Raw genomic sequence first — 26785 nt, 5'->3', positions numbered from 1 at the left:
AGGGAATCAGACGCCATAGCACTCCTTTCAAAGGTCCATACATTTCTCTGCACAGCCCATGCTGGTAAGTAGTGTTTAGCAGCATAGGCCATATTCGAATTCGCGATATTTGTACAAATATATGGACGAATATTCATTATATATTCGCTAAATTCGCATATTCGTAATATTCACGTTTATTTTCTCATATGCGAACATTTCCCTATGCAAAAATTAGCATAAACAAAAATTCGTATATGCGAATATTAGCATATGCTAACATTAGCATAAGCGGAAATTCGCATATGCGCAAATTAGCATATGCAAATTTTCACATATGCGAAAATTCGTACGCCAGTCTCACACAGTAGTATTAGAGCCTTCTTTAGACCACACAAGCTGGAAGCAGAGAGGGGTGATCACTGTGATGTGTACTGTGAAAAAATTTTTTTTATAAACGAATATTTGTAATTGCGAATATATAGTGCTATATTCGCGAATATTCACGAATTCGCGAATATGCGATATTCGCTAATAAAATTTGCATTGTGAATATTCGTGAGCAACACTACTGGTCAGGAGGTGGTCTACAATATGGCATCCTGGTCTACAATATGGCATCCTGGATGTACTGCATCCAGCTGTGCATAGTACATGGCTGTATACTGCACTGAAGAGGGACCCCTGTCAATAATGGCTAACTATACTGTTATTTCCTAATTTTTTTTTTTACTTAAACTTCTGATAGAGGCCATCCTTTAATAAGATGGGCCTTTGCAATAGCCCCCAAAAAAGCAATCGCTGATATGATTACAACCAATTCAACAGACAGGGAGTGGAACGGCTAAAAATAGTCATTAGTGCAATAAAAATACCAGAATCTTGAGTCATATATAAAAACAATTCATACTTCCTAAGTAAACAATGTCTACAGACTTTGATCATAGATTAGCTTTTTACACTGCAGTTTATATTTCTTTAGACAATGGGGCTGTTGATTTTCAGTGCGCAGATATGAAGCATAAATAGAGCTAATACAATTTTTATAAACACAAAACCAAAAATATTGTATCACTGTACAAAATGTACCATAAATAATGATATCTGATATACAAAAAGTGTTCTTGTATGAGATGGCACAAATGACTGAAGTGACTGCATGTGACTGATACAGTATTAAATATAGTAAGGCACAGACTTAGCAGTGACTCTACATGGTCAAGCTAAATATTTTGTATAAAAGAAAATAAAGTTATTGATGTAGCCTCCACGCCGTCTTCCTTAAAATAAATCTGTCAGCTGTAGAGATGCAGACATCATTGGATATCTGTTAGGATATAAAAGCAAATTGTACATTTTGTGATGCCAAACATGTAAAATTGTCTTTATATTTCTTATTCAAGTGTCAAATAGGCAGGGCCTAGCTGCTCAAGTGCCACAGCCTGGCGCACCTCACTTCACAGCCCCTCCTTGACTGATGTATAGGCCTTGGCTTACAATCAAAAGAGGGACTAGAGATGAGGGAAAGCGAGGAGGCAGGCCAAGCTGTGACACTTGAGCAGGTTGGCTCTGCCTCCTTGACACTTGGCTGAGAAATAAAAGGACAATTTTATAAATTCTGCCACCATAATTAGCTCCAGGAAAGGTACAGTTTGCTTTTATGCCCTAAGGCTAGGTTCAGACTACGGAATCTACAGGCAGAAAATTTCCGCCCGGAGATTCCGAGTGTGGCCAGCGTCGGCTGAATCAGTCTCCAATAGACTGCAATGTGTTCCGCGTGGATTTCCACCTGAAGAAAGAGCACCGCCTTTCTTCAGGTGGAAATTTCTAAGCGGATTTTCAAAGCGGATTTTCCGCATCACAAATTCTGAAGTGTGAATTTGTGAACGGAAACCCATTCACTACACTAGACATTTTAGCAAGCGGAATTTCTGACGGAAATTTTACAACTGAATTTCTGTCAGAAATTCCGTAGTCTGAACCTAGCCTAGTAAACCTAGTAAACAGAGCTGACTGATTCCCTTTATCATAAATTTTAGCAGATGTCTTGGGTCAAGGGACAACAAGCTCCTCCCATTAAGTCTACCCATTGTTTGTACTTCCAAATTGAGCAGTTGCTCAGTAATTCGATTCCCAGAATGCATTGCTTTCCCTTATCTCATTACATTCCTCCCACCCTGCCCACTCCTCTCTCACAGTACCCCTGCCAGTTCCCCGCCAAGAGTTGTAAAAATTTCAAAAAATAGCAGGCTATTGCTCTGCAGTCAGTAGATCTGTAGCACATGCTGTATCCATTCTATGTCTGCTCTGGCTTAGCACAAGTCAGCATGCTGCAAACACACCTGGTTCTCCTACTTTAAATGTCTCATAAAAGATTTATATTTATGTGTGTGTGGTGACTTGGGATAAGGGGTGAACAGGGGTGTTGCAGGAGGGTGTTGCTGGGTATAGATTTAACCCTTAATTGTCGTGACGCCAGAGTGAGGGCTTCCTCTGTATCTATATGTCCTACAGCCACCCGTCCCAAGAGCGATATTTGAGGAATAAAGGATTGTCCACAGCCGAAATTGTATTGAACTTGAAATAACTTTACTGCAGCTTTTATGCAGGATGCAATTAACAAATGTCTTTACAAGAGGAACGGAATCTAGGCTCCTCACAGGTTGGCTGGGACCTTGTAGTAAATAAGCTTTGAATCCTTGCTTTACGCTGTTCCACTAAATTTAGGGGTATTGTTTAGGTTCACTAGTCATGTAGAATTAGTGGAATTTGAGTTGGATAGACTCACGGTTAGCATGATGCTGAAGAGATAGGCTTCAGGCCTAAATTGTCTTGTAGGTATGCATGGAACTGTGTTCTCTCTGTTAGTCCGGAACTCAAGAGAGAGACCATTGGATGCAGTGCCCTTATATCTAAAGGGGAAGGATCAAAGCTTATTGGTTCCCCAAACCTGTCAGTCCTAGTAACAAGTGATAGACTGAAGCTCCGTGTGACGTGCCGGGCTAACAGGAAATAAGAAGAATACAGCCCGGGGACCGAACACCTGTACCGGAGCTCCGGGGTCTCGTTGGCAGGTAAGATAAAGTGCGATTTCTTTTATTTTGCAGCCCGGACGGGATAGCATGAAACAAGTGTGCACCGGAGTACTCCTTTAACCTCAAATATAACAAAAATATCATTGATCACGTGACCTAAGTTCCTGTACATTACTGACACTACTTTAAAATATATTAAATATGTACAATTTTAAGAATACTAGAAGGCAACTAGGGGTTATCCCACCAGGAGAGCCCTATCAGTATGAGGAACTCTTACTATGGGGACTTACAATCAAAGGTACGGGACCGAGTCCAGTACCGAGACACCACATGTGTATATGAAAGGGAGATGTAATGTAGGTTGTAGGGGCAAAGGTGGTGACATCAATCAGGGAATGGGGCTTAAGCTCAGAGACAAGATCGAGCCATATCTCTTGAGACAGCAGAGGATAATATGCCATCTCCAGAGAGAGGGAGGAGCCAGATTGCTGCAGAAACAATACCACTATGACAATGAAAGAGACTACATAACTTCCTGTGAGGTTTAAATCAAGCAAAAATTTAATGAAGCCAGTACAATAATAGCATTATATCAGTAGTATTACATTCAATTTTCTGATACCTGAATACACCTTCAATAGATATATTAAGGGAATTTTCTGTCTTCCAAAAGTTTTCTCCTATCCACAGGATTAGAAGTTACAAGTTTTTATTGGTGGGGATCCGACTGTGAACCCCACCGATCACAAGAACAGAGGAGACTTGTACCTGTAAGTGTAAGGAACAACCAAGGCATGCATGGCCAATGTTCTTATTATTCCAAGCACTTAGCAATGTTTGGAAGCCATCCGGAAAAAGAAAAGAAGCACTGGCTACACACTTACAGTGAGCTCTATTCATTGACAGGTACAATTTTCCTCCTTTCTTCCCCCCCAGACCTGGCCAGTTATTCTTAAGGGGCACCATGTGATGGAATTTACGATGTGTGGACCAAGCCTAAGACAGCAATAAGCCTGAGAAGCTTTTGTATATATATTTATCAACTGATCTATCTATCTATCTATCTTATCTATCCAGTCCAGGCACCACAATTTTAACCCCTTAAGGACTCTGCCCATTTGGGCCTTAAGGACGCAGACAATTTCATTTTTACATTTTTGTTTTTTCCTCCTCGCCTTCAAAAAATCATAACTCTTTTATATTTTCATCCACAGACTAGTATGAGGGCTTATTTTTTGCGCGACCAGTTGTCCATTGTAACGCCATCACTCACTTTACCTTTAAATGTATCGCACAACCAAAAAAATACTATTTGTGTGATGAAATTAAAAAGAAAACCACAATTTTGCTAATTTTGGAAGGTTTTGTTTTCATGCCGTACACGGTAAAATGACATGTGTTCTTTATTCTTTCGGTCAATACAATTAAAATGATACCCATGATAACATACTTTTCAATTATTGTTGCCCTTAAAAAAAATCGCAAACTTTTTAACCAAATTAGTATGTTTAAAATCCCCCTTTTTTGAAGACCTATAACTTTTTCATTTTTCCGTTTAAGCGGCCGTATGAGGGCTCATTTTTTGTGCTGTGATCTTTACTCTTTATTGATACCATATTTGATTATATAGAACTTTTAATCCATTTTTTATAAATTTTATTGGGAATAAAATGTTATAAAAAAGCATCTATTTTGGACTTTTTTTTATTTTTACGTTCACGCCGTTCACCGTACGGTATCATTAACATTTTATTTTAATATTTCAGATATTTACGCATGCGGCGATACCAAATATGTATTTAACACTTTTTGGGGGTGAAATAGGGAAAATGGGACAATTTACGTTTTTATTGGGGGAGGGGGTTTTTCACATTTTTTTACTTTATTTTTACTTTTATTTTTACAATTTAATAGTCCCCACAGGGGACTATTTATAGCAATCACTCGATTGCTAATCCTGCTCAGTGCTATGTATAGGACATAGCACTGATCAGGGTTATCGGTAATCTTTTGCTCTGGCCTGCGGGAACGCAGATCAGAGCAGAAGACGCCAGGAAGGCAGTGGAGCCAGGTGAGGGGACCTCCGTCTGCCGTGCTGGATGATCAGATCGCTGCGGCAGCGCTGCGGGCGATCCTATCATCCATTTTAGTGACCGCAATGCTGCAGATGCCATGATCTGTATTGATCACGGCATCTGAAGGGTTAATGGCGGACATCCGTGGGATCGCGGGTGTCCGCCATTAAGGGCGGGTCCCTGGCTGCCATCAGCAGTTGGGACCTGCCGTGCATGATTCGGGCATCAGTCCGATGCTCGCAGTTATGCGTAGGACGTAAATGTACTTCCTGGTGCGTTAAGTACCACCTCACGTTAAGGGGTTAAAAATAAAAAGGTTCAAGCAGGAGGGTGTTTGATCATTAATCAATATACACAAGTAAAGAATTTCTGCAGAACTTCAGTCCATGCTTAAAAAGGCGAGTGGTTACTATTTATCTATCTATTATCTATTTATTTATCTATTTATTATCTATCTGTCTGACAATTATTTCCGTCATATTATCAAATTTTCTATTTCATTATTTCCCCTGTTTCTTTTTCTTAATCTTTTTTCTTATTTTAGTATCATAGATTGAAAAGCATATTTTACTCTACTGACAATTGCAGAATTACAAAGTAAACATCAATAGGAAAATTGTACATCATCCAAATGAGCCATTTGTGGCTGAATTCTGCAGCAACTTTGCACATTTTCATAATAAACACTGTGTCCAAATACTTACATTTGCGTATAATTATACTCTTAATGCAAAGCTTCCTCATTATGAAGGTTGGCAAAATCCCAGTTCAACTTCATTTCTTTGACTTTAATTTCTGGACCAAAAGCATTAGCTTGAACATGTGAAAAATGTATAACGTGCTCATTCAATTAGGAAGTAATTAGATATTGAATCAACCATATATCACACTTGGGATTAGAGAAGGAGGTGGGAGATTTGCCTCATTCTTTAGCATAAAACAATTTTGTTAATTAGTTATTGCTAATTGAGATTGAGAAAGAATCATTATGCCACCATACAGGTTTGCTTTAGCTGGGATGTGTTCTAAGTACGACTTACAAAATGACTGCAGCACAAGATAATACAAGAATAGTGTTTAATGTTTGAGTCACAGCATGTTCAGCTAAATATAATGTGATTGTAAATTGTGTTTACCTATAAAATATACACTGGAAACTGGGGTACTGTGATGCTAAAGAAACTGCATATGCATCAGATATATAAAGGACCTTCTCTGTTTTTACCAACAAAATTTGTGAAACCATAAAAGGGACAGGGGCATCATTTACTAAACAATGTCATTAGAAAATTGCCAATGAAGACCAAGAACTGTTCAGTAGGGAGAGCTGTATTCCCCAAAATGTGACTGGAGTGTTGTGGAATACAGCTCCACTACTCTAAGACTAGCATAGCACTAAGCTAGTAAACCAGTCTTGCATGCCCAATCACATAATAATGCCATGTTGTGAGATTTATCTGTGCAGTTCCCAAATAATATGACTACTGAGTATACTCCCATTACACTACCATAGAATGCTTATCAGAGTGTCCTAAAGTATAATTGTCATTTCAAACAACTCTGCATAAACCAATAGTACTAGCGATAATAAGAAACTCTGTAATATATTTAATTTAAGAAAAATTCATCTTACTCCTCTTATCAGGAGGCTTACCCCCTGGCTTTCTATATATTCATCCCTAAGGCAAATCCATACACCAGCTTCACTAAGGGCGACATTTCTCAATGTTTGCTTATGTACTCCTGTTTTTAGTAATTTTTTTTCTTACTATTATTTTGCTTACGTACCACAAATTTACCAACGGGTCTCAGCCTGTTGATAAATGTTTCATACTTTTTTTTGCTTACCCGCTCTTTTTTATTTTTGCTTTAAAAAGTCACATGGGAGAAGTCAAATTGTCGCAACTGCGACTATATAAGCAATATTTAGCTTATTTCAACATCATGGTTAACATTCTAGAGCCAGGGTGTGAGGTGTTTCACCTGGATATTTGTCCATGCTGTTTGTCTCATACATTTTGGTGTGTTTTAGCCTCTCTCTTTATTTTTTTTTAAAAGCTATTTCCTTGTTGTAATGTGTTAACTAAATGGCAAACAATCAAGGGAAGAGGCGACATTAAAGAAAACATATCTCTCCACCTACTGCTGCTTTCTATGGCTTCAGAAAGTGAGGGAACACAATCAGAGCTTTCGTTAGAAGTCCTAAATTTATTGCAGGATAATTTTATGGGCCAGTTTGTGGAGGACCCAACAAGAAGTGATGCCTTGTTGGATCTTATCATTTTCAACAACGCAGAGCTGGTTGGTAATGTAACTGTGAGGGAAAACCTTGGTAATAGCGACCACAATATAGTTACTTTTGACTTAAAATGTAGAAAACAAAAACAGGCGGGGAAGGCAAAAACATATAACTTTAAAAAGGCAAACTTCCCTGGGCTGAGAGCTGCACTACAGGACATAGACTGGGGGAGGTGTTCTCAAATACTGATACAGAAGGTAAATGGGACATCTTTAAATCAACTCTAAATAACTATACAGCTAAATATATACCAAAGGGGAACAAATATAAAGGATTAAAACTAAATCCTACATGGCCGACAAATGATGTTAAAAGAGCAATAAACAACAAATAAATAGCCTTCAAAAAATACAAATCTGATGGGTCAGCGATAACATTTAAACAGTACAAAGAGCTTAATAAAATCTGTAAAAATGTAATAAAAACAGCAAAAATTCAAAATGAGAGACAGGTGGCCAAAGAAAGCAAAACTAATCCTAAATATGTTTTAGATATATAAATGCAAAAAAACCAAGAACAGAGCATGTAGGACCCCTTAATAATGATAATGGGGAGGTTGTCACAGGCGATTAGGAGAAAGCGGAGATACTGAATGGGTTCTTTAGTTCTGTATATACTATGGAAGAAGGAGCTGACATTGGCCAGGTCAGTGCTGGTAACACATCATGTAATGTACTGAACTGGCTTAATGTAGAGATGGTACAAGGTAAGTTAAGTAATATAAATGTAAGCAAATCTCCAGGGCCAGATGGATTGCACCCAAGAGTTCTTAGAGAGGTAAGTTCAGTAATATCTGTACCCTTGTTCATGATATTTAGAGATTCACTGGTGTCTGGTATTGTGCCAAGGGACCGGTGCAAGGAGAATGTGTTACCGATCTTCAAAAAGGGCTCTAGGTCTTCCCCAGGAAATTATAGACCGGTAAGTTTAACGTGCATTGTGGGTAAATTGTTTGAAAGACTTATAAGGGATTACATACAGGAATACATAGGGGATAATAGTATTATAAGTGATAACCAGCATGGGTTTACTAAGGATAGAAGTTGTCAAACCAATCTAATTTGCTTTTATGAAGAGATGAGTAGAAGCCTTGACAGAGGAATGGCTGTGTATATGGTGTTTCTGGATTTTGCTAAAGCATTTGATACTGTCCCTCATAGACGTCTGACAGGTAAGTTAAGGTCTTTGGGTTTGGAAATTTTAGTTTGTAACTGGATTGAACACTAGCTCATGGATCGTACCCAGAAAGTGGTGGTCAATGATTCATACTCTGATTGGTCCCCGGTAATAAGTGGTGTACCCCAAGGTTCTGTACTGGGACCGCTGTTGTTTAATTTATTTATCAATGATATAGAGGATGGCATTAACAGCTCTGTTTCTATCTTTGCAGATGACACTAAGCTTTGTAGCACGGTACAGTCTATAGAGGAGGTGTATAGGTTACAAGATGACTTGGATAGACTAAGTGTCTGGGCATCCACTTGGCAAATGAGGTTCAATGTGGATAAATGTAAAGTTATGCATCTGGGTACTAATAACCTGCATGCATCGTATGTCTTAGGGGGGATTAAACTGGCAGAGTCACTGGTAGATAGTGTTGAGCGGCATAGGCCATATTCGAATTCGCGAATATTCGCGAATATATGGACGAATATTTGTCATATATTTGCGAATATTCGCGTTTTATTTTCGCATATGCAAATATTCGCGTATGCGAAAAATGAACATATGCAAAAATTTGCATATATAGAAACCTGTACAAGCAATAATTCGCATATGCGAAAATTAGCATATGCTAATTTTTGCATATTCGAAAATTCGCACACCAGTCTCACACAGTAGTATTGGAGCCTTCTTTACACCACACAAGCTGGAAGCAGAGAGGGGTGATCACTGTGATGTGTACTGTGGTGAAAAAAACAAAACAATATTCGTAATTACGAATATATAGTGCTATATTCGCGAATATTCGCGAAATCGAGAATATGCGATATTCGCAAATAAAATTCGTATTGCGAATATTCGCGAGCAACACTACTGGTAGAGAAGGATCTGGGTGTACTTGTAGATCACAGACTACAGAATAGCATGCAATGTCAGGCTGCTGCTTCCAAAGCCAGCAGGATATTGTCATGTATAAAAAGAGGCATGGACTCAAGGGACAGGGACATAATACTCCCCCTTTATAAAGCATTGGTACGGCCTCACCTGGAATATGCTGTTCAGTTTTGGTCACCTGTCCATAAAAGGGACACTGTGGAGCTGGAAAGGGTGCAGAGACGCGCGACTAAACTAATATGGGGCATGGAACATCTTAGCTATGAGGAGCGATTAAAGGAGTTACAATTGTTTAGTCTTGAGAAGAGACGTTTAAGGGGGGATATGATAAACGTATATAAGTATATTAATGGCCCTTACAAAAAATATGGAGAAAAACTGTTCCAGGTTAAACCCCCCCAAAGTACGAGGGGGCACTGCCTCCGTCTGGAGAAGAAAAAGTTTAGTCTCAAGGGGCGACACATCTTCTTTACCATGAGAACTGTGAACTTATGGAACAGTCTACCTCAGGAACTGGTCACAGCAGGAAAAATTAACAGCTTTAAAACAGGATTAGATACATTCCTGGAACAAAATAACATTAATGCTTATTAAGAAATATAAAATCCCATCCCTTCCCCAATATCATGCCACACCCCTACCCTTCAATTCCCTGGTTGAACTTGATGGACATATGTCTTTTTTTGTCCGTACTATGTAACCATGTAAGAGACACTTTCCCTGGAGGCTTCTGGGTCTGTACCCAAGCCCCGGTTCTGTGAGTCCAAGAAAATAAATTACACAGACAATGAGATGGAGGCTGTTGGTGGAGGAGGTATGTTTTTTTTCCTTTTTTGTTAAAATGTTCTTTCTTTTTTTAATATATTTCATTGACATGTTGGTTAATATATATATATGTGTGTGTGTGTGTGTGTGTGAGTGTGTGTGTGTGTGTGTGTGTGCACGATTTTTAGTCTTTGACTGTCTTTCATGTTTTTAGCTTAATTAAGTAAATATTTGTCTGAAGCATTGCGGGTGTGAACAGGGATGCATAGTAGGCCACCTTGTCTCTGCTGGGGTTAATTTTCCTCTCCTGCTCACCTGCTCCTCATATTTGTATTTTTTTAAACACTTGTGCAGATAAAAGAGTGTTTTAGTTGCCCATAGATAAAAATAAACTTGCTTCTTTCCTTTTTGAAAGGCCCTTGTATGTCTTTGTAAAGCAATGTCCTTGTTTGCTATGGGCAACTCCACCAGTCTTTCTATGCCTTTGTTTATACAATTCTCCCCCATTGTATTTTTTTTTTTGTTTGCCTTTAAAAAGTCTTATTCTTTCAAATTTAGAGCTGTTGTATGCTTGTGACTAACTTGTGTGGGAAGATTTTAGAGATGAGAGAAGTTACAGTAATTGTGAATTTTTTAGATACCGTATTTATCGCATATAACACACATTTTTTAGGCAAATTTTTTTTGCCTAAAGTCTATCTGCGTGTTACACGCCGATAAGCTGCTGCAGTTCAATGATTTAAAGCAGGCGCTTTAAATCAATGAAATACAGCAGCTTTGGCAGGTCCAGAGACCAGCTGTCGCTGCCCGATTCTCTGCCTGCCCATCCTGGGGTCCATAGACTGTCGGTGCCGCTGCCCCATTGCCTCCCCCATCCCCAGTTTTTCTGACCCCGCAGAAGCCTCCAGGAAAGGCAGGGGAGAGAGGCCATTGCTGCCCACTTCTCTCCCCCTGCCTTTCCTGGGGTCTGGAGCCCTGCTGCTGCCGCTTCTCTCCCCCTGGCTATCGGTGCCGTTGCCCCATTGCCGGCGCCGCTGCCCCATTGCCTCCCACATCCCTGGTTTTAGAATTACCTGTTGCGGGGTCAGATCCGCGCTGTTTCTGGCTACGGTGTGGCGTCTCCTGCGTTGATGCTATGCACTGCGCTGCGAAATGATGAGTGACGTCGCGTTGAAGATGTCTCTCGTCATTGCGTCTCGCAGCGCATAGCAACGATGCAGGAGACGCCACACCGGAGCCAGAAGCAGCGCGGACCCGACCCCGGCAACAGGTAGTTATAAAACCGGGGATGGGGGAGGCAATGGGGCAGTGGCGCCGATAGCCAGGGGGAGAGAAGCGGCGGCAGCAGGGCTCCAGACCCCAGGAAAGGCAGGGGGAGAGAAGCGGGCAGCAACGGCCTCTCTCCCCCTGCCTTTCCTGGGGGCTTCTGCAGGGTCAGAAAGTGTATCAGGGTATACACATGCACACACATGCCCCCTTATTTTACCAAGGATATTTGGGTAAAAAAACTTTTTTTTACCCCAAAATCCTTGGTAAAATGAGGGTGCGTGTTATAGGCCGGTGCGTGGTATACCCCGATAAATACGGTAAGTAAGTTTCAAATCGGGTTAACTTTCTGGCATCATTTTTAAAAAAAGAAAAAGATTAAATAAAATCCACCGAAGTACCCCTTTAACAATATCCTTTTTTTTAGATAGTTTTTTTTTACCTTTTCGTTGTCTTATTAATGTTCAAAGAACTCAAAGCTTTGTTTGCCAATAAAAAATTTCACATTTTGTTTTGTTTTCTATTTACATTTCACAGGGTAATACAGTATTTGTGCACACATTTATGTCCATTCACACACACATCAAATGGCTTAAAGGGATACTCCTGGGGGGAAAAAAAAGCAACTGATGCCGGAAAGCTACACAGATTTAGATTTCTATTACAAATTCTTAATCCTGCCAGGACTTATTAGTGGCTGTATACTACAGAGGAATTTTTTGTTTTGTTTTTGGATTTCTCTTTTGTCACAACCACAGTGCTCTCTGATGTCACCTCTGTCCATGTCAGGAACTGTCCAGAGCAGGAGAGAATCCATATAGCAAACATGCTGGTCTTGACAGTTCCTAAAATAGACAAAGATGTCAGCAGAGAACACTGTAGTCGTGACCTAAAAGAAATACAAAAATAATCCAAAAACTTTCTTCTGTAGTATACAGCCGATAATAAGTACTGAAAGGATTAAGAATTTTTTACGTAAGCAATGTACTAATCTGTTTAACTTTCTGGCACCAGTTGATTTAAAAAAATATATATTTTCCACTGGACTGTACTCCGGTGGAAAACTTTTTTTTATTTAATCAACTGGTGCCAGAAAGTTAAACAGATTTGTAAATTACTTCTATTAAAAAATCTTTACCCTTCCAGTACTTTTTAGCAGCTGTATGCTACAGAGAAAATTCTATACTTTTTGAATTTCGTTTTTGTCTTGTCCACAGTGCTCTCTGCTGACACCTGCTGACCATATCAGAAACTGTCCAGAGCAGGAGAAAATCCCCATTACAAACCTATGCTGCTCTGGACAGTTCCTGATACGGGCAGCAGGTGTCAGCAGAGAGCACTGTGGACAAGACAAAAAATAAATTCAAAAAGTATAGAAATTTTTTCTGTAGCATACAGCTGCTAAAAAGTACTGGAAGGGTAAAGATTTTTTAATAGAAGTCATTTACAAATCTGTTTAACTTTCTGGCACCAGTTGATTTAAAAAAAAAAGGTTTCCACCGGAGTACCCCTTTAAGTTCAAATACCAACTCCATTACTTAACTAGCAGAAATGAAATTGTCTTTTTTCATTTGTTATGGACTTTGTGAATGCTTAAGAGTAAAATGTATTGTTAAATGCGTAATGTTTGGCGAGTAATTTTCATAACCTGTGCATATTGAAATTTGCAAATTTGCCCCAAGCAAACAATGGTATCTGTTAATTTATTTTTCCGAGGCATATTAACAAAGGAAAAAAGCAAGCAAATTGGTTGTTATGTGCAACTGTCAAACTGTTCATATGCTAAGTTTTATAGAATTTTTGTGGTTTATCAATATATTTTTCAGTAAATTTGCTTTTTTGCTTTGGTAGTGGTGTTTTCTGTTCCATGTCTGAGCTGGAGTTAATTTAGTAGGCTTTTTTTTTGCGATGCAACTTTTTTGCGACTTTCGCACTTGATAAATCTCTGCCCGCTGCAAGTCAAAAATTACTTTTTGCTTTGGCAAGCAAGTTTTTTTTGCTAAGTCCACTGCACAATCAAAAAGTCGCAGAAAAAAAGAGTAGTCGCACATGCAACTTGTTGCTATAATTTTAAGCAAAAAAAGGCTACTAAATGCTTTGATAAATGTCCCCCTAAAAGATCAAGTTACACTGCTTTTAGAAGTCTCTGTAGGGGGGAGGGACAGATGAAGAAGGAGGAGAAAAGGTGCAGGGAGAAGCAGAAATGCTGCAGGCTTATGCAGCCCAGAGCCTAGGTTTACATCTTAGGCTGCTTAAATGCTAATCTATGTTTTCCTCCATGCTGATACTTATGAGGGTTTTCCATAAAAAAAAAAAAAAAAAGAAGTTGGGAAGCAGATTGTATTTGTAAAAGTAGTCGATAGGATCCATCTTAAATGTCACTATACCAAACCCTGAGTCTCCAGATCATGAGGCTTAAGACCCCTTATATTGAATGCCCCCTCCTCAATCTAAAATTTGTTCCACAAAATATGACCACAGATCACAGTCTACTGATTGATATAATGTGCTCTCATCCCAGAGTCATGATAACAAGCATCTGCAGTATGCACTGAAAACGTGGACTGTGATACTGATGAATTTTTACATTATTATTATTGTGGCACCAGCCATGTAATCTTGGGTGTAGAGGCAAATGATCAAGTAATCAAGTCATCACTTGCCTCTACACCCCGGATATTGTGTCTGGTTCCACACAACATGTAAGGGAGGCAAAAGGTTAATATATTTTAAACATAGGATGAAGGAATGTGACACCAAGGCCTTTGTAGTATGACGAGGAGGTCCCCATGGAGTGGGCAAATTAATCCTTTGGATTAGAGGGCAGCATTAATCTATCTTTCTATCTACAGTACAGGCCAAAAGTTTGGACACACCTTCTCATTCAGAGTTTTCTTTATTTTCATGACTATGAAAATTGTAGATTCACATTGGAGGTATCAAAACTATGAATTAACACATGTGGAATTATATACATAACAAAAAAAAGTGTGAAACAACTGAAAATATGTCATATTCTAGGTTCTTCAAAGTAGCCACCTTTTGCTTTGATTACTGCTTTGCACACTCTTTGCATTCTCTTGTTGAGCTTCAAGAGGTAGTCACCTGAAATGGTTTTCACTTCACAGGTGTGCTGGTGTGGAGGAGGAGGTGTGATGGCATGGAGTATCTTTGCTGGTTATACTGTTGGAGATTTATTCAAAATTGAAGGTCTACTGAACCAGCATGGCTACCACAGCATCTTGCAGCGGCATGCTATTCCATCCGGTTTGAGTTTAGTTGGACCATCATTTATTTTTCAACAGGAAAATGACCCCAAACACACCTCCAGGCTGTGTAAGGGCTATTTGACCAAGAAGGAGAGTGATGGGGTGCTGCGCCAGATGACCTGGCCTCCAAAGTCACCGGACCTGAACCCAATCGAGAGGGTTTGGGTTGAGCAAAAAGGGCCAACAAGTGCTAAGAATCTCTGGGAACTCCTTCAAGACTGTTGGAAGACCATTTCAGGTGACTACCTCTTGAAGCTCATCAAGAGAATGCCAAGAGTGTGCAAAGCAGTAATCAAAGCAAAGGTGGCTAGAACCTAGAATATGACACATTTTCACACTTTTTTGTTATGTATATAATTCCACATGTGTTAATTCAAAGTTTTGATGCCTTCAGTGTGAATCTACAATTTTCATAGTCATGAAAATAAAGAAAACTCTGAATGAGAAGGTGTGTCCAAACTTTTGGTCTGTACTGTATATATTTGAGGAAGGGGTAGCAGCTAGGTTAGTGGGCAAGAGCCCTTAAAAGTTTAGGGTGAAATTCAAAGACAGCCTCACTCTCATTGACTGCTTGTGGAAAAAGGGGAACCAATTTTTGCTTTTCACTTCCCATAGTAAGAGTGTCTACTAAAGAGTATATTAATAAAAAAATACATCACCCTTGAGATGTAGGGCCCTATGACCTAATGACCAAACAAAGAAACAGGAAACTGTGTAGCTTGATTGACACAGTGTTGTTCTCATGTGTAATTTGGCGCATAATACAGTACATGTGTATTCAGCTTCACAATACATGTGTAATACATCTGAAAACCACATCCCATTGATGTAATTGAAGGTAAAGAATCATGTTCATTCTTCGCATGTATTGCACATGTATTCCACCTCATAATAACAATCTTACTACATGTGAAATACACTTCAAATACACATTAAAATAAGCTTCGAAAACACAAATTAATAAATGCCTATAAAATCGACCGGTAAAACACGCATTTTAGAAGCATTTCTGCCTTGGAATACTAATATTTCTCTGTTTCTCTGTGAATCCAACCTTAAAAACTCTGGGCCTTAGTGCTGGGTCTTTATTAGAGGGCGAGATCTTGAGTAAAACAATATAGTCGGAAAGAGACATCTTTGACGATAACAAGATCTCAAATCAAGTTTAAAACATTTAATACTGTTAACATTTTAAATTGTTTTGTTTGTAAAATTTAGAAAGTTACCAGTTTGTGTTGATGTTGATATAACCATTGAGCTGATGTGCCTCTACTGAGAGCTGCTACTGCTACCAAAATAAAATCAACAAAAAAACTTTTAAAATACTGTGTGTAACATAAAAACTTGATTTAAACAATATGTCTGAGACATTCCTTTTTATGGTGCTATACAGTTCCCAGAGTATACTACCATTTAGTGCTTGAAATTATTTACGGAAAAGGGTACCCTTATTTGAACATTTCTAGAATTGGTTTAATGGTGAGCATACATGTTAACACTTTTATTACTACTACCATTATATATAACTGACATCAAGCAAAGGCCATTACTGTATGTGACAGAATATATAATAAATGATAGTTTAAAGAAGAAAAGTCCACTCAATTTCCATCTACATTGTATATAAAAGGCTTTAAGGGGATTATTTAATGAAACCAAATTTTTCAGCGGACCTCTATAAACCTATGGGTAAAATAAACTTTGCTGGAGAAGCAGAAAGAAAAGATAATTTTCTGTTCATGAAAGGTGACACCTATCCCCTCCCCCATCTTTTAACTTTTGCCTTGGGTTATACACTGCTTTTCTGCTTGGACATAACTGACTTCAGAAGTTAGTGCACAAGAATTTCAGTAATATAATTGCCGCATTCTCTTTTCAGACCGGGGAAGACAATGGCCCTTCAGTGCACTCAGATGAGAAATGGAAACTTTTGGTCTCCTTGCTTTAGTTATAGCACAAAGCCTGGATTGTCTTCTTTCATATGATTTGCCCTTGACTGACAGCTAAAACAGTTGTCCTGTACATCCAGTGAAGCCTGAATTATCCTAGTAACCTGAACGAGAACAGGAGGAAACATTTTGTAATTCTCAACATTCATAATATAGTATGTTTTCTTTCCTGCAGTGCACAGGTAAAGTGATGAAAAAGAAAGTGAAGACATATAGAGAACATCCACCCATTAAACTTCATATTCAGCTAAATTTGTTTACATTGGCATGTACGGTAATTGAATCTCCGTATAAATACACTATGAGAGGAAATTGAAAATATTAATAAAATAAAATGAATATTACAGTGCTCAAACTCTAGTCTTAGTTTGTCAGGTTTTCTTCCCTAATGGAACACATATTCCCCTTATTATGTATTATGATCAGAGAAGCTGAGTTAAAACCATGTTAGAAAGCAAATCTTTAAAACGCTACAGACATGCCAAAAGCTTAGATCACTCAGTGTCTTAGTGCTGAGACCTACTGTTAGATATAGCCGGGTGAAGTACATGGCAGCATACTTTACTCCCTGGCTTGGCACTCAATGCAGGAGACAGGGTCCATAGACTATTAAAGAGCACATTTGCTGCAATCAGATGTGGCGAGTCAGAGAGTAAAGTCTGCTGCTGTTGGCTTCAACCAGCTTTATCTAAGGGTCGGAGGGCATCTCACCATATCTGTGTGATGTCATAAGTTTAATTAAAATACAGTAATGCCTTAAAGTTGTTACATAGAAACATTGAGAATTTTTAGTGGAAAAAAGATTACCTGGTCCATCTAGTCGGCCCAAGTGGGACATCACACACATTGGGGGAGATTTATTAAAACCTGTGCAGAGGTAAAGTTGCCCAGTTGTCCATAGCAACCAATCAGATTGCTTCTCTCGTTTTGAAGAGGCCTTTTCTAAAAATAAAAGAAGCAATCTGATTGCTTGCTATGGGCAACTGGTCAACTTTTCCTCTCCACAGGTTTTGAAAAATCTCCGCCTATGGTTCTAATAAGTGTCTTGAAATACCATAGCCGCTGTAGGAATTACACTCACTATAATGTTCTTTTGTTTTATTTATTTGTTTTTTTGTAACAATGTTGTCATAACGTAAACAAGGCACTTTATTTAAGTCAACAAACCCCTTTTTTTACTTTAACTTTTTCTTTAGTATGATCTTAAGTCTGTGAAATGTATTCTTATACAGGGAAGGAGACATAGAACACTGTTCACACTGGACACTGAACAAACAGATAAAGTTCAGAGGACACAGATCAGTGAGAAAGCAAAGAGGACACTATAGACCAATAATAATGCACAGAGGACACTCTAGATCAGTAAACTTTTACACTATGATCCTAGCTGGCCTAGTAGGAAACAGAAATATAATACACGGAACACAGGACTGAGAAATGAATGAGTCTAAACAGACTCCACAAAACCAAACTCCAACTAAAGGAGGAATACAGGTCAGGACACAAAACAGGAAACAACAAAACCAAACTCCATAACATGCAGGAATACGGTTCAGGACTCTAAAAAGGAATACTAAATACAGAGCACGGTACAAGCAAGACTCACAGTGTGAACACAGACTAAGATAACAAGGTTAAAGCAGAACAGACATACATAATCCTAAAAACCTACAGAAGTACTAATAACCAAGCAGACTAAAATCTATCATGAACAGGCATAATAACCATAGTTAAAACTCAGACAAACAAACATAGTAAAGGTAAAACTGATAACATAGTCAGAGTAGATCTAATAACCAGCACAGAGTATAGCAGAGCTTGGGTTTAAATAGCCCCACCCAAGTTCTCATTGGCTAATACCATTAAAGAGGTACTCCGGCGCTAAGACATCTTATCCCCTATTCAACGGAAAGGGAATAAGATGCCTGACCGCGAGGGTCCCGCCGCTGGGGACCCCCATGATCTTCCACGCTGCACCCCGTTAGAATCAGCCCCCGGAGTGTGCTCTCACGGCTCCCGGCTCTGTCACGGCTCCACCCCTGTGTGAAATCATGTTCCGCCCCCTTAATGCAAGCCTATGGAGCTGTCACGCCCCCTCCACAGGCTTGCATTGAGGGGGCGGAGCCGTGACGTCACACAGGGGCGGAGCCGTGACCTCACTATGCTCCGTCCCTGTGATCGCTAGTAATCAGACCCGGAGCGAGCACGCTCCTGGGGCTGATTCTAATGGGGTGAGGCGTGGAAGATCACGGGGGTCCCCAGCGGCGGGACACCCGCGGTCAGGCATCTTATCCCCTATCCATTGGATAGGGGATAAGATGTCTTAGCGCCGGAGTACCCCTTTAACTATTCCCCAGCTAGGGAGCATAGCACAGAAAACACATAATACATAAAACAAGGTCTGAACAGGGCCTAAAATGGAAAAATGGAAAAACACAAAAACGGACAATACAGAGAGGCTTAAAAATACCAAGGGTAGAAAATACAGATCAAGGTTACCTTCAGTTTTTCTTTGGTTTTCTCACATTTCTTTATGTCACATCATGTGAGCTTCTGTCATACCTATATGCATTTGACTAGCCACTGAGTAAGAGTGCATCTGTACCTGTTTGCATGTTAGAAGATTCTATGAGTCAATATGCACATATTAATGACACAATGTGTAGCATATCAATACTTCACAGTATATAACATTATTACAGCCTATTAAGGCACACAAAACCCTAACCATTCTCCATTAGTAATGGCCTAATCTGACACTGGTTTGACTGGCGAGCAGATAATATTGCTGGATAACTATCTCTGTTACATGACCATTTTAAAGGACATCTGCAGTGTATAGACACTTATCCCCTATTCACAGGATAAGGGAAAAGTGTCTGATCGCAGGGAGGGGAATGGTCGCATTGCTGGGGCCCCGGCATTGCCACAGCTCTCCCGTGCAGGAGGCAACGTCATACTGCGGCCGACACGCCCCCTCTGCGGCATCCTCGCCTCTTCCATAGAGCTGCATGTTGGGGGGGGGGGGGGTGCCAGGACCCCACGTGCTCAGACACTTATCCCCTATCCTGTGGATAGGGTATGAGTGCCATTACACTGCAGATGTCCAGAGTAGAAGCAAATCCCCATAGCGAACCTATTCTGCTCTGTGCAGTTCCCTTGACAGACAGAGATGTCAGCAGAGAGCACTGTTGTCAGACAGAAAAGAACAACTCATCTTCAGCAGCTGATAATTATTAGAAGGATTAAGATTTTTTAATAGAAGTAATTTACAAATCTGTTTAACTTTCTGGAGCCAGTTGATATATTAAATTTTTTTTTTCCTGGAATACCCCTTTAATATCCTGGTCAAAGTAGAATGGCTTGTTGGTATCTCTTCTGGCATTCAATTCCTCGGGCAAACATGCCATTTCAGTCTATTCTAGGTGTCTTAACAGTGTGCAAGTTATGGAGGAGAGGGAGTATTTGTGAGATAGCAAGAGTAGAAACATTAATAAAAGTAATTCAGGGGTTAATTCACTGAATTAATTGTTTTTAGAATATACATTTTTAGTCATTAAATTTCAGCAAAAGATAATATGACAGATATATTCAATTCAGTGCATTTACTATTAATTCCTTTGAGGGCATCCATCCTTAGGAAATATAGCTCTTCTCCAACTGACCCAATCATCAATTTTCATCAAAAAGTATGTTTTAATCTGAATGTTTGTCAATCCTTTTATCATCCCTTTAGAGATAATCAATGGGGTCAGATATGAGAATTAGTTTGTGCACCACATGATAGTAGGATGTGGGTCAACTTTTCAAGGCATTGTAAACCCCATGATCTTGCAGGAGGAGTCAAGTCAACCATAATGCTACCTGATGGTATCATGAATAACAAGTATTTCTATTGCTCAATGTTACTAAGTGATCATGATTGTCTTTGATTGACCCACATTTATAGAACAATATTTGGCATTAATTGTTAAAAGAGTCAGAAATGATAAGTTGCTCTAAAATGTCTAGACACTTGCCAAAATTGAAAAGTAGTAATGGTCCCTAAGAAAATGAAGATGGAATTTTAATCAAATTTATTAGATAGAAAGTCTGAAATTGGTGCAAATCTTGGCACACGACTATACAGGTTTAATTTTCTGATTGTTAGTTCCAAATGCACAAATCACTTAAATGGTACCGCTAATGGTTTTTAGACAAATGACTATTGTGCAGCATCGATAGTCATTTGTCTAAATAACTTTCATTTTAAATCCCTGAGCAGGGTGCCATTTTCCCCATTCCCTACAGCTAGCTCTGCTAAATATTTCTATGCTCTATAAGATAGAGCTTCCTGCTCCATCTCCACAGTACCAGTCTCCAACGAGAGGTGCTGTGGAGACGCTCTGTGTGGGAAACTCTGTCTCATAGCACATGGAAATATTCAGTAAAGAATATAAAAAAAAATTAATGAAGAATTTAAAATGAATGTCATTTTGAAAACTGACTATCATACGTAGAAAATTGACCACATCATTAGATGTACTCTTTTAATTATCTTCTTCATGTAGGGCTCTATTAAAAAGGACAAACAGGTCAATAAAATAAAATCAAAGAAATGAAGTTATGGTGGGACTATAAGGCACTCTCCACCTATCTGGACAAAAATATGGTGCCTCGTGGACTCCGCTTGAAGAAAAGACCTACCAGAGTCTTCTCCTCCGCTTTCCAGAATAAATGGGATCTGGCCTTGCTGGACTGTTCCAAAAAAATAATTGGATATATAGTGGAGGAGGAAGAAATGGAATTAAACAGTCTTCAAGCCGAGATACAACAACTCCAGACAAGTTTGGAGCCATACCGGGATTCTGAGGACTATGAAAAAATGAATGAAAAAATTAATGAAAAGATCAAGACCTTGGAAAATACTATTATGGATACTAAAAAAGAAAAATTTAAAAGGGACTTGACAGATTACAAAGAGGATTCTGTTCTTTCCTGGACCAATCCCAGAAACCCGGTAACCCCTTCCACCCCACGCTCGATCTTGCGCTCCAATGGCGAAAGCCGCAGCGAGAAAAATAAAAATCGCAATCGAAAGCGCAGGAATGCAAAGCGGCAAAGGCAAGTAAGCTTCTCTGAGGTGGACACATCCCGAGATGCCATATCGGACACAGAGGAAACTGCGGGCAACCTGATAGCGGGGATAAAAAACCCGGGAGCCCCAAAGGACGCATCAGGAGAGTGGGACGAAAGCATAAGATATCCGCTGCGATCCCTAACACCTCGCAAGTAAGCCTGTCTGTTATTAACTTGTCTAGTTATATTGTCACCGACACACAAATTGCGGTTTTAAGTCGAGGTCTGAACTGTGTCCCATCATGCGATTTCAGACTTTTCCATACAATACTGGACATTAACCGTTGGGCTCGCAAGGTTACGCTTAAAAGACATTTTGCTCTATGTGAGAAAAGTAATGAACTGTCGGTGTCACCAATACAAGTTCCCAATCGTAACATATCTAGGTATTTGCCCCAACAGCATGAAATATGTTTAGATTTCTCTGATCAATGTAATACAATTCTGTTGCATGCACTTGAAATTGAGTCTCAGCCTGTTTGTGAAGGGGGTCTTGGTTTCACAGGTATCCAATCCTGGTTTCTATCCGGTTGCATCCAGACCGGGTGCGCTAGATAGATACCAGGAATTGGTAGAAAGGGATTTAGTGCAATTGAGCCATAAATTGAAAAAAAACGACCCACATTCTAACATATCTGAAGCTGAACGAAAAGCTTTGACAGCGCTACGGGATAACCCCGATTTGATAATCAGAAATGCGGATAAGGGGGGATCCGTGGTGCTGCTCAATGCTGGACTATACAGGAAATTAAATGAAACTATTTTGAAGGATGAGACTACCTATGTCAAGCTTGATGGAGACCCTACAGGTGTATGTCAACGAGAACTGAGCAGGTTGCTGGATATAGGGGTTAATATGGGTGTGCTCAACCAAAAAATCAGGGATTTTCTTTTTGTGGGTGAGCCTGTAACCCCAGTCTTCCACTCTCTCCCCAAGGTACATAAGGGGGAGTTTCCTCCCCCTATGCGTCCGATCGTGGCAGGGATCGGAGCCTTGGGGGAGAGACTGGGAGACTGGGTGGACAGCCACCTGCAACCCTTGGTGGGGGCAACCCCTACCTATTTAAGGGACACTAAATATGTGTTGGAGATCATGCAACATATGGGGTGGCAGGAGGGATACAGTTGGGCCACATGTGATGTGGTCTCGCTGTATCCCTCCATTCCAAACCAAGAAGGTTTAAAAGCACTTACCAGACACCTAGAAGTATACAGCAATTACTCCACGGACCTGAAGCGATTTATTATAATGGCTACAGAATTTCTTTTGAGCAATAATTTTTTTATGTTCAACGAACAATTTTTCCTTCAGGTCCGTGGAGCCCCAATGGGTGCGAAATACTCCCCGTCATATGCTAATATATATATGACATATTGGGAGGAAATGTACATTTTTGCCCTTCCATTCAGACATCAAATGGATAGGTCGATACATCGACGATCTGATCCTGATATGGAAGGGGGGTCCCAATAGGTTTGAAGAGTTCATCCAGTATATCAATCAGAATGAACTAAATTTGAAGTTCACTACATCTATTTCCAATGTTAAAATTCCCTTCTTGGATGTGGTCCTAGAGGGAAAAGGTGAAAAGGTGATAGTCTCCCCATATCGTAAAGAGGTGGCTGGGAATACCATCCTACAGGCAAGTTCTTGTCACCCTCGCCATGTGGTACGAAATATTCCGTATGGCGAATGGGTACACCTGAGGCGAAATTGTACTGACCAGTCCACTTTTGATGAGGAATCTAACAACTTACATCAGAGGCTAAAAGAGAGAGGTTATGATGAGGGAACTTTACAGGAGGCCCACAGAAAAGCGAGAAATCTAGATAGAGAGAATCTAATTAAAACAAACAATAGGAGACAGTTTTCAAATGACCCCCAGAGAAACAAACAATACTTGCCTTGATTTATTACAGCCTACAGTAAACAATTCTATACAATAAAGAACATTATGAAAAGATACCTGCCCATTCTGGAACAGGACCCGGTACTTCGTAATTTTGAGGTATGCTCCCTACAGGCTGTGGCGAAGCGAGGGCCATCTTTGGGCTCACAATTGTCTCCCAGCCTGTTTGTGGACCCCGAAAAAAACAAAAATAAAATCAAACCTACTTGGTTGAATTTTCCAGGAAATTGGAAATGTGGACATAAAAAATGCATCACATGTGGCCATATGGAGGTAACTAATACTTTTGTTTCATGCAGTACTAATAGAAGTTATAAAATTAAAACTTATATCAATTGTAATACTACCCATGTAGTCTATATGGCCACATGCGCTGCATGTAATATACAGTACGTAGGCTGTACCGTGAATGCCCTGAAGTGTCGGATTAGGAGACACATTTCAGATGCGAGAGGGACTGGTTTCAATGTGTCTTCTCTGTCAGGGCACTTCAGGGACTTTCACGGAGGGAACACAGATTCTCTGAAAATTATGGGCATAGAAAGAGTATTTAGGCATACCAGAGGAGGTGATCACCGGAGGACCCTGCTGAATAGGAAGTCTTTCTGGATTTTCCAGTTGGACACCCGTCAACCGCAGGGCATGAATCTGAGGCAGGATTTGATCCTATCATGCTGAGGTGGCAATAGGTGGCAAATAATACCATATATCGCTCTCTTGCAGATAGGGTTTTTTTTCTCCTTTTTCCTTCTTTGTCTTTTTATTATTTAATAAATAAATCCCCCCCTTTTAAACCTGCCTTAAATGAGTGTAGTATTTGCATGTCTCTGTACGGGCTGAAATATTTGTTTTTGAAAATCAGAATAATGTTCTATAATTTTTTCTATATATGAGCCATAAAGCCAGTGCAGACCATGTTAGCGTGTGTAAGAGGAGGGTATGAACTCTATTAGTGATTATTATTACTATTATTACTTTTGGTCTCCATCATAGGCATTTAGTTTTACTGTATTTATCTTTTGAAATTATGATTCGCTTGTTTGCCGTTTTTTGTCCATGTTTTTTTGCATTACACAGATGCTTTCTGAGATCCATGCCATGTTTTCCAGGTTTTCCTACATCTAATTGATGAATGGTCATGTGACCATAACATTTTATATATATATGTATCTCTTTTTTACTGAGTGTGTATGCCATGACTAAGGACGCGTCGGCTTATTTGTCTTGTCGGAACTGACCCAATAAAAGAAGAAGCTGTTTTTTACCTGCAAACCTGTGCTGGACCGTTTTCTTACTTTGAACAGGTCAATAACACCAGCGATCAGACTATTTTGACTCTGTCACCTTACATCTCCCTGTTTAATGGGGATGTGCGGCCTATGTATGGTTGCAGCAGGATATGAGTAAAGGGGCAGATCCCAAAACATTACGTCAGACTCTGACCTGTCTCTAAAGGAGATGGACCTCGGCTGTGTGAGACCTGAAGTCTATGGAATTTTTATATGCTAAATCTAATAAAATTTATAAATAATTGAAAGGAAATAAAAAGAAACGTATTGGAGACGCCATGAAAACAGTGAGTTGCTCTATGTTTGTCTGAAGTTCTGATGCCTCTATAAGACACATATATCTCTGATTTACCTGTTAGTGGTTTCAGCAGGGCAGATCAGCATTCGTCCGTGCTCATCTATGAGATAGGTGCTCGTATACAGTGCAGAGTAAGGCTATCTAAGAGGGTTCTTAGACTGTCATCAAAGAGGGCCATTGTGTATATTAGTTTAATTGATGGACCCTCTATACTTTTATCTATTTACATGCATCTATTTACATGAAAAAACTTGAACCCTCCTTCTTTTAATTAATCTAGTAATCACAAAACACACACACGTTTCCAGCATGCCATATTGTATTCCTTCATCACAAAATATCTGTCCATGTGCCTTATTGACTTTCTGCAAGGACAACTAATGTTTTACTACTGATAGTATGTGCAGCACATAACAGAGAAATATTATGTACTATTTATGATGTAATGTTTTGTTTTTATAATTTCCCTTTCCTTTCCTCCCTTCCTGTATTTTACACCGCTTCCTCTGTTGCTATGTGCATAAGACGACTAAAAGTAATCATAGGCATTTTGAAAGAAGCTCACTTGTACTGATCATTTTCTGATCATTTTAGGAGTATTTTTGCCCAACATATACTAAATTGTGCATGTTGTAGTTATATCATTAAAGGGAATCTCTCAGCGGCTATTCACATTCCAAACTACTAATATATAGATGTTAGGACAAGGAGACACATGGCTTCATATATCTGTCTGTGCTTTCATAATGTAGAAAAAATGCTTTTATTCTCTGGTGTAAAGAGAAGTTTCCAAGCCCAAGAAGTTCTTAGGGCTGGAATGCCTTCTCAGTCTAACTCCCTTGCCTATCCTTGCATGAATAATATTCAGGGCTCAACCTCTCATTCTTCTCATCTCATTCCTGTGCTGTGCACACTAATTTGTGGAGGTGCAAGATTTGCAAACAGGACTCGGCTTCTAGCTGTCTGTCAATCAAGAAGGGACAGCGATGAGAGAGGGAAGAAGGAGGTTTTACAGCCCTCAGCTCTTTAGGGGATTGACAACGCCTCTTTGACTGGTTGCACTAGAGAATAAAAACATTTTTCTATGTTGTGGTGGGTAACCCACAGCTGAATAACTTGTGAATGGCTAGAAACCAAAGAGGATTTTGATGCTGACTCAATGTTTGGACTCTTTGCCAGCCCACCAGAATTGTAATTGGACTGCAGCATGGTAATATCTCATTAGATTGGGACATCCCAGGCCCCTCTGGCAATTGAGAGATACAGTATTTTAGAGAAGACTTTCACACATTGGTGTTTCCAAATAAATTGCATAATTGGTAGATTACTTTAGGTAAAAGCATCCTTTTAACTTCGGCAATACACCCTCTCCATGAAATTGACATCCTAGTCGAGGTGAAGATATTCCAAGTGAGGAGTCTAATGAAGTACAGGGTGGGCCATTTATATGGATACACCTTAATAAAATGGGA

General features: G+C 39.6%; 1 protein-coding gene across 1 annotated transcript in view; it reads left to right on the top strand.

Moving 5' to 3' along the window:
* Window positions 1–22257, top strand: part of LOC130272703 (uncharacterized) — a 28170-nt gene extending 5913 nt beyond the window's left edge. Inside the window, exon 2 of the mRNA XM_056518569.1 lies at window positions 21249–22257. Coding sequence (XP_056374544.1) covers window positions 21296–21973 — 678 coding nt within the window. The 5' untranslated portion in view covers window positions 21249–21295 and the 3' untranslated portion in view covers window positions 21974–22257. The remainder of the gene's footprint in view (window positions 1–21248) is intronic.
* Window positions 22258–26785: the final 4528 nt, after the last annotated feature.

Source organism: Hyla sarda, chromosome 5 (assembly GCF_029499605.1).
Source record: "Hyla sarda isolate aHylSar1 chromosome 5, aHylSar1.hap1, whole genome shotgun sequence".
NCBI classification, from domain to species: domain Eukaryota; kingdom Metazoa; phylum Chordata; class Amphibia; order Anura; family Hylidae; genus Hyla; species Hyla sarda.
This window is presented reverse-complemented; position numbering and strand designations above follow the sequence as displayed.